Source organism: Cyprinus carpio, chromosome A20, assembly GCF_018340385.1.
Source record: "Cyprinus carpio isolate SPL01 chromosome A20, ASM1834038v1, whole genome shotgun sequence".
Taxonomy (NCBI): domain Eukaryota; kingdom Metazoa; phylum Chordata; class Actinopteri; order Cypriniformes; family Cyprinidae; genus Cyprinus; species Cyprinus carpio.
Genome location: NC_056591.1, coordinates 24,794,026 through 24,803,818, shown reverse-complemented (window position 1 = coordinate 24,803,818; position 9,793 = coordinate 24,794,026). Strand labels below are relative to the sequence as shown.

Genomic DNA, 9,793 nt, shown 5'->3' with positions numbered 1-9,793 from the left:
ATTTTGTTCATTCGCTGTTGTATATTTTTTATTTTAATTTTTTTTGGTGAGCTTCACTTCTGTCCTTGAAATGCAGTGTGGATCCAAATAGAGTACAGAAATCTCCCTTCATTCAAGAGAGAGTAACTGGTTGTTTGAAAGTCAGATTACTAGAATATGTGCGCTTTGAAATCGTAACCCAGCTGAAGTTTTAAAATCACATCTTAGTATGCAAGTTTTAAGGTGGTTCTTATTCAAATTATTTAATTCAGAGCTGCCTAATCGTGCCCCTGGACATCATTCTCCCTGCTGAGTTTCCTTCCTGCCCTGTTCTAACCAGCTGCTTCAATTTTCAAGTCTGCATCCCAATTCACATACAATAGTTCAAACTGAAAGTATGTACTTTTCTGGGGAACTGTATATTACTGAGAATATAGTAAAACACTGTGATTGTATGTGTACATATATTTTAAATGGTTGATAATGTGTAGTATATACTGTGCAGGAATTGGTAAGTAGTAAATTGGTATTCTAATCCAAACATAGCCCAAATTCAGTGTGAACATAGATCACAAGGATCTGGACTGAGCACCACTGATTGAATTTCTCTCAGGTCTATTTGTTCAATTGTCAGTTCACCAACAACCAGACATATTATCTTAGGGTATTTCAAAGAAAAAAAAAAATAAATTTACACACACTCCCTTCCATCCAGCCATCAAATACATCCACTGAATTAAATAAAGACCTCCCCCCTCCCCTATGCTCTAGATGGCTTAATTAGGCCCATCTTCCAATTAAGAGGCAAACTTTGCCAGATCCTGACCTCCAGCCTGTCCTGGAGTAATGAGGACTACCCAGTAACATGCTCTCTCTTCTCTCTCTCTCTCTCTCTCTCTCTCACACACACACACACACACACACACACACACATATATTTTCCCTCCCTTCATGTTTAAATGCTGCTTGATTTAACAATAGAGAGGGAGAGAAAATAAGGATAGAATACAAATGGTAGCTCATAGAATTTTGAGAAAACACAGTAATCCCTGTTTTTGTAAACAGATGCTGTGATTGACTGCCTGTGGAGCGCTTCAGCCTCAGAGGTGCTTTTCAGATATTCAAATAAAAAAGCTGATGCTTAAGTTTCTCGAACGAATCTTAATCAATTACAGTCAATTAATCGATTACAGTGAGCGTAATTGATTACTGTTGCTTGATTTGCAGCACCTAATTTTATTTATTTTGATTTGTTGTGCCGCTTTATTCATTTTTTATTTGTTTTATTTGAAATTGTTCACTGTAACATTAACGTCACCATCTTGCCATTCATGTACTTTTTATACATTAATTTCTTTTGGTGGTCGCAGCAATGCATCACTGACATTTTTGTAAGGTTAAACTCTTCCCAGCTTGGTTGCATTTCTGAAGACAGACATGGCCTCTAATGCAGTCAGAAAGCAAGCACCAACTCTCATTGAAATAACTTAATGCTGGGCTGCCCAAATGTTACATATTTTTTGCTTTAGGTGTGTGACATCATAAATATGTTAGGGTCAGCTATTATTTTTATTTAATAGTTTGTCCATATCCGGCATTAATAAAAAAAAAAAACAAAAAAACCAATATTATTCAACTACAATAATCAATTACAATTAATAAAATTTACAAATAAAATAACCACTAAAAGAACTGCTATTCAAATTTGGAGTAAATTATGGAGCATATTTACGCAGCGTCTACACTTATTTGATTATAATGGATGTGTTTGAGTTTAGTCATGTTGTAATTGTCATTTTTCATGATTAGCTAATTGCAGTGGCTGTAATTGATATCTTGATAATTGTTTTGATTAATTGTGCAGCCCTTATACTCAGAAACCTTACTGTCATTCTTCAAGAACAGCACTTTCTTCATTCACACAAATAAATTTTTCATTGACTCTGTCCTTAACAACTTCTGTTGTGTTTCCTCACAGATAAAATCATCCGCCACAGGGCCTGCAGTCTGAAGGATACTGCACACGCCATGATCGCCTCTGAACTGGACCCTGAGTTTGACCGCATGTGTGAGGAGATCAAGGAGTCCTGCAGGAAGAGAGGTGACACGACATCTATCCATCTATCCATCTATCCATCCATCTATCCATCCATCTATCCATCTATCCATCTATCTATCTATCTATCTATCTATAATTTATTTCTATAATTTATTATATGTATGCAAATAAAGAAATAAATGTGGATATAAATACTTCATTTAGAAATCCTTAAGGGATGTATGGGTATCATTTAGAATAGTATGCAAATATGGATTCAGCCCTAGATTTTAGCATGCACAGAAAAAACATTAGTATTAGGGGTTTAATCGTCAAAGGCACATAATGTTTCAAAAAAAAAAAAAAAAATTCCAGGAAAAAAAGAGAATTCACATTAAAGGCTATTATGAGGGTCTTGGCAACCAGCACCTCCACCACCCTTTAATCAGCAGGGGGCTTTTCTCTCAGAATGATTTACTTCAGATTCCTGGAGTTTGTTCATTTTTTGTCTGCTGTAACAAGAATCTCGCACGGCCCTCTTCTGGGCCACCCCTCGGTTCCTTTTCATTTTGGCGGGTGGTTCAGTCGAACAAATACGGTGGGGTAAAAAATGACCTGCTTTAGAGAAGTGCTGCTGAATATTTTATGTGGTGCAGTGGAGAAGTTATGGCTATCGGTATTGTGGTGCGTAAGTTTGAAGCAGGGCTGCATCTGAATTAAAGACCGCTATGAAATTGCTTGATGAGGACTTTTTTTTTCTTGCTGTGTTGATGTATTTCCTATTAAAACAGGAAATTGGGATTGGGCTTGTACCTTTTTATTTTCATTTTATTTCTTTTTTTATTATTTATTTATTATTTTTTAAAACAAAAAAGCCATGAGTATGATTTACTACTAAATATTGCTAGTTAGACATAGGTGGTCTAAACAGGGGCTGAGCATATATCAATCTAGTGTGCATTTTATTGGACAAAATGAACAAACGCAGGATGAGTCATTCAGCATTTTCATTGAATTTTCCCAGGAGTCAGATGTAAAAAAAAAGTTACGTTTGGTACTTGTTTTACGAGTACTAGGCATATAGATTACTCTTAAAGCTAAACAGACATGGTCTAAAAGCCACAAAACACCTGATTTAATAAGTATTCAACAGTGTATATAAAGCCCACTACCAAGTCTTTGATTTTCTGGTCCCAGCTCGAATCCCTCCTTCAATGTAAGTCTGTTTTTTTTTTTTTCATTTTTGCATCTGCTAGGCGAGAATATGATTTCTTGGAACATGATGATGATCCCCTTGCGAGCAACCATCTTTCTAAAATCTCCTCTGAAGGCAGACATATATTTTCATATATAAAGAGCCATTAATACTGTCTGAGGGAAAAAACATTGTGTATATACTATAAAGACATCATATTTCGCAAAATGCAAAATTAAAAGTACATTACATTTAATCAATTAGCAGGCACTTTTATTCAAAGCAATGTACAAATGAGGACAATATGAGCAATTAAGCCAACAAAAGGGCAACAAAATATAAGTGCTGGGGCAAGTCCCAGTTAGTTTAACACTGTACCCATAGCAAAGTTTTCTTGCTGCCTCGCTGCCTTATGAGGCAATGACTTTGCAGGCAGCGTCTTTGCACGAAGGCACCTCATGAAGAAACTGATTTGGGAACAGACTTCTGAGGCAGAGTTAATGGTTTAATGAACAACAATAGAACAAAATTTTGGTGATAAGAAATATTAATTACTATAATACTGATTTTTGCTAGAAATAACATCAAAAGTGCAAAAAGTTAGTCAGATATATACAATTTACACACAAATGTCGAGATGTCGTTTAACATCTTCAAATGACTTGAATTGTCAAATTTTTCACAGATTTTTAGCCGGCTCAGGGTGCATCGTTACTCCCCTATTTTTTCTCTTTTCTCACTTCGTCTAACGAGCAGTTCTCAGTTGTTCTCCCAGCCTCTCAGACCACAGCACAGCTGCCCGTCCCTCCAAGCGCCGCAGCTACCAGGAAGCCCGTGGGAGAGGAAGTGGGATTAAGCAGTTCTCAGGGTGACATGGTGGACAAGCACTGCAGCAGTGAGTACATGCAGAACACAACAGCCAACAACAGTGATTGTCAAGGTCTCTGCTCTCTGTGCGGCAGCTTTTAGACTAGACTATTTCCGGGGTGACGACAAAATGCTGTACATTGACTACAGTTTGTGCTGACAACTGAGCCTTGCGAGGTTCGACACATTGTCTGCTTAACAGCTTGCCTGATGACAGGAGTTTTCACGAGGGACCGGTCCGTTGCGTGTGTGTGCGACGCTTCTCGGTCATTCATATGATCGCTCAGTCTGCTCCCCACACTATTCAAGAACGAAGGCGACTGAAGGGTCACTTGGTGCCCAGCATGCTATATAGCCGGTCGGTAGGGCTCATAGGCCGCAATGACCACTTTAAAAACCTGTACTGTTAATGAAACTCTGTCGTTGAAAGTAGGGTGGTGTGGTTATGTAATATATTACATTTTCTCCCCCCAATCCTCTTTATATTAGATTATACATAACAGTATTGTGAGGGGGGGAAAATTTTTTTTAAAGAAGGCAAACTTGCAGACTGACCGCCAGCCTGCCTGGAGAATGGAGGACTACCCAGTAGTATCTGCTCTCTTTCTCTCCTCTCTCTTCTCTCTCTCACACACACACACACACACACCACACACACACATAATGTTCAACCCTTAATGTTTATAAATGCTTGCTTGATTTTTAACAATAGAGAGGGAGAGAAAATAAGGATAGACTACAAACGGTCGGCTCATAGAATTTGAGGAAACACAGTAAAATCCCTGTTTTTGTAAACAGATGCTGTGATTGACTGCCTGTGGAGCGCTTCAGCCTCAGAGGTGCTTTTCAGATATTCAAATAAAAAAGCTGATGCTTAAGTTTCTCGAACGAATCTTAATCAATTACAGTCAATTAATCGATTACAGTGAGCGTAATTGATTACTGTTGCTTGATTTGCAGCACCTAATTTTATTTATTTTGATTTGTTGTGCCGCTTTATTCATTTTTTATTTGGGGTTTTATTTGAAATTGTTCACTGTAACATTACGTCACCAATCTTGGCCATTCAGTGTACTTTTTTATACATTAATTTCTTTTGGTGGTCGCAGCAATGCATCACTGACATTTTTGTAAGGTTAAACTCTTCCCAGCTTGGTTGCATTTCTGAAGACAGACATGGCCTCTAATGTCAGAAAGCATCAACTCTCATTGAAAATAACTTAATGCTGCTGCAAATGCATTACATATTTTTTGCTTTAGGTGTGTGACATCATAAATATGTTAGGGTCAGCTATTATTTTTATTTAATAGTTTGTCCATATCCGGCAGGACTGAAGGATTGAGACAAAAAAATAATTTTAGTTCCCTTGATTATGCAATTACAATTATTCATTTTGATTAATAGAATTTGCATTAAAAGAACTGCTATTCAAATTTGGAGGTAAAATTCATGGAGCATATTCATGATTAGCCACTTATTTGATTATAATGGATGTGTTTGAGTTTATTAATCATGTAATTAACATTCATCATTAATAATCAGCTAATTGCAGTGGCTGTAATTGATATCTTGATAATTGTTTTGATTAATTGTGCAGCCCTTATACTCAGAAACCTTACTGTCATTCTGTCAAGAACACAGCACTTTCTTCAATTCACACAAATAAATTTTCGCATTGGACTCTGTCCTTGTAACAACTTCTGTTGTGTTTCCTCACAGATATAAATCAATCCGCCACAGGGCCTGCAGTCTGAAGGATACTGCACACGCCATGATCGCCTCTGAACTGGACCCTGAGTTTGACCGCATGTGTGAGGAGAGTCAAGGAGTCCTGCAGGAAGAGAGGTGGTGACACGACATCGTATACATCTATCCATCTATATCTATATCTATCCATCCATTTATCCATCTAACCAACTATTCTATCTATCTATCTATCTATAATTTATTCTATAATTATTATTGTATGCAAATAAAGAAATAAATGTGGATATAAATACTTCATTTAGAAATCCTTAAGGGATGTATGGGTATCATTTAGAATAGTATGCAAATATGGATTCAGCCCTAGATTTTAGCATGCACATAACATTAGTATTAGGGGTTTAATCGTCAAAGGCACATAATGTTTCAAAAAAAAAAAAAAAAAAATTCCAGGAAAAAAAGAGAATTCACATTAAAGGCTATTATGAGGGTCTTGGCAACCAGCACCTCCACCACCCTTTAAATCAGCAGGGGGCTTTTCTCTCAGAATGATTTACTTCAGATTCCTGGAGTTTGTTCATTTTTTGTCTGCTGTAACAAGAATCTCGCACGGCCCTCTTCTGGGCCACCCCTCGGTTCCTTTTCATTTTGCGGTGGTTCAGTCGAACAAATACGGTGGGGTAAAAAATGACCTGCTTTAGAGAAGTGCTGCTGAATATTTTATGTGGTGCAGTGGAGAAGGTTATGGCTATGCGGTATTTGTGGTGCGTAAGTTTGAAGCAGGGCTGCATCTGAATTAAAAACCCCTAATAAATACCTTTATTATCACTCTTTTTTTACTTTATGTGTTGATGTATTTCCTATTAAAACAGGAAATTGGGATTGGGCTTGTACCTTTTTATTTTCATTTTATTTCTTTTTTTATTATTTATAAAACATTTTTTAATAAACAAAAAAGCCATGAGTATGATTTACTACTAAATATTGCTAGTTAGACATAGGTGGTCTAAACAGGGCTGAGCATTATCAATCTAGTGTGCATTTTATTGGACAAAATGAACAAACGCAGGATGAGTCATCAGCATTTTCATTGAATTTTCCCAGAGTGTAAAAAAAAAAGTTACGTTTGTCTTGTTTTACGAGTACTAGCATATAGATTACTCTTAAAGCTAACAGACATGGTCTAAAAGCCACAAAACCTGATTTAATAAGTTCTCAACAGTGTTATAAAGCCCACTACCAAGTCTTTGATTTTCTGGTCCCAGCTCGAATCCCTCCTTCAATGTAAGTCTGTTTTTTTTTTTTTCATTTTTGCATCTGCTAGGGCGAGAATATGATTTCTTGGAACATGATGATGATCCCCTTGCGAGCAACCATCTTTCTAAAATCTCCTCTGAAGGCAGACATATATTTTCATATATAAAGAGCCATTAATACTGTCTGAGGAAAAATTGTGTAATACTATAAAGACATCATATTTCGCAAAATGCAAAATTAAATACATTTACATTTAATCAATTAGCAGGCACTTTTATTCAAAGCAATGTACAAATGAGGACAATATGAGCAATTAAGCCAACAAAAGGGCAACAAAATATAAGTGCTGGGGCAAGTCCCGTTACGTTTAACACTGTACCCATAGCAAAGTTTTCTTGCTGCCTCGCTGCCTTATGAGGCAATGACTTTGCAGGCAGCGTCTTTGCACGAAGGCACCTCATGAAACTGATTTCGGACAGACTTCTGAGGCAGCGTAATGGTTTAATGAACAAAATAGAACAAATTTTGGTGATAACGAATATTTAATTACTATAATACTGATTTCTTGCTAGAAATAACATCAAAAGTGCAAAAAGTTAGTCAGATATATACATTTACACACAAATGTCGAGATGTCGTTTAACATCTCAACTGACTTGAATTGTCAAATTTTTTCACAGATTTTTAGCCGGCTCAGGGTGCATCGTTACCTCCCTATTTTTTTCTCTTTTCTCTTTGTCTAACTAATGTTTTCTTGTTCTCCCAGCCTCTCAGACCACAGCACAGCTGCCCGTCCCTCCAAGCGCCGCAGCTACCAGGAAGCCCGTGGGAGAGGAAGTGGGATTAAGCAGTTCTCAGGGGTGACATGGTGGACAAAGCACTGCAGCAGTGAGTACATGCAGAACACAACAGCCAACAACAGTGATTGTCAAGGTCTCTGCTCTCTGTGCGGCAGCTTTTAGACTAGACTATTTCCGGGTGATCGAACAAGCTGTACATTGACTCAGTGTGCTGAAACGAGCCTTGCGAGGTTCGACACTTCTGCTAACAGCTCTGCCTGTGAAAGGAGTTTTCACGAGGGACGGTGTGATTGTGCGACGGCTTCTCGGTCATTCAACTGCTGCCTGTCTTTCACCTCATTCAGAGGGTGAATAAGGGGTCACTGTGCCCCAGTAGAAGTCTGTAGGTGCTTATAGGCCCCCTGCCACTTAAAACAGTTACTTTAATAAAACTGGTGAAAGTAGGGATGGGTGGTATGTAATATAATATTACATTTTCTTCCACCCAATCCCCCTTTATTAGATTATCAATACAGTATTGTGAGGGGAAACATTTTATTTAATTATTTATACAAAAATAAGACTATTATAATATATGTAAAAATTTATTTCAATTTTAATTTTTGACATTAGCAATATAGTATTGCAAGGGGAAATTGTATTTATTTGTTTATGGAACTTAATGGAAGCAAATTAAAATATAAGATCATTTAAATATATGAAAAATATAATTTTATGATTGCAATATTTTTTTTTTATTATTTTATTTTGAAGCTGATTTTCTTGCAAAAATAACTATATAATAATATACAATTACTGTGCTATTTTTTTTTTTTTTTTTTGCCATGTCATACCACCCACCCCTAGCTGAAAGGTTTGTCTCATTGTTCATTAAACTCCTAATGAATTAGCTTACAGATATGAGTAATTTTTGTGAGTGCAATGTGAAAACTCATCAGTCTTCCAGAAAAAATATGCATACCTGAAAACAAAACCTCTCTTCAGTTGTTCTTGTGCTTCAATGTCAGATATAATAGATACTTTATTACCTTAATGCAGCTTGTTTGTTAACACTGTGGCTTTTATAAATTTCTTTTTTAACAGCTTGGCATCTATCTGGAACTCTGTTCTGGACACACAGCACAAAAGCTTGTTGTTTAATGAGATTTGCTGCCGTCCAACCAGTGTTTCTTTAACTATTACTTTCTCAAGTGATTGTACTTAGAATAACTCCCACTTGGAACAAAATGCTTTAAATTTGAATTTGATCAGTAAGCAAACTTCCGTAACACCTTACAGGGTTCCTGTGGTTCTGAAAAACCTGCCAAAGTGTGACTTCCAGGGCTGGAAAAGTCCTTGAAGATCATTGAAAATTCAAGCAAATTTTTGTTGTATATGAATTTTCTACTTGCGTTCTGTTAGAAACAATCTCTTAGATTAGAAATAACTCTTTGTGAGTGCGGTCTCTACAGAACTTCTGGAAGGTTGTGGAAAATCATAGAAATTAATTATCCTTTTTGTGTTTTCATTTTTTTTTTTAATCATAGTTATGTGCTTAGTGAAAATAGGCTAATAATACATCTCATAGTGCTTTTGGGGTTTCCAAAGTCCTGTAGTCCCTCTTCTATTGATATGCACGAGTCAGGATTGACTCCTAACATCAGAGCAATGCCCTCTGGTTGCACTCCCTCACCGCCTCCCCTCCCTCACTGCCTCCCCTCTGACTGCAGTAACAGCCAGGTCAGTCCTCTCCTGTGGCCACCTGGCAGATGGAGAAGGATGCTGGGAAGGCTCTGGAGCCACAAGGGTCAGAAAGTACTATCGGCACCTACTCTGCGGCGAAACACGCTGGCAGATCTGTGCAGCAGCCTGGAACGTGCTTTATCACATTCATCTCACATCTCTGCTTCAGAAAGGATTTTAGCTGGGCCTCAAAAGAGGTTGTTGTGGAGGAGTGGCTTGTTTAAACCTAT

At 37.3% G+C, this 9,793-nt stretch overlaps 1 protein-coding gene across 1 annotated transcript in view; it reads left to right on the top strand.

The window, feature by feature from the left end:
• The window catches only part of LOC109045683 (ATPase family AAA domain-containing protein 2B-like), a 95,508-nt gene that overhangs the window by 38,351 nt on the left and 47,364 nt on the right, over positions 1-9,793 (top strand). Inside the window, exons 23-24 of the mRNA XM_042778228.1 lie at positions 1,950-2,080; positions 3,988-4,107. Of these exons, the coding sequence (XP_042634162.1) occupies positions 1,950-2,080; positions 3,988-4,107 (251 nt within the window). The remainder of the gene's footprint in view (positions 1-1,949; positions 2,081-3,987; positions 4,108-9,793) is intronic.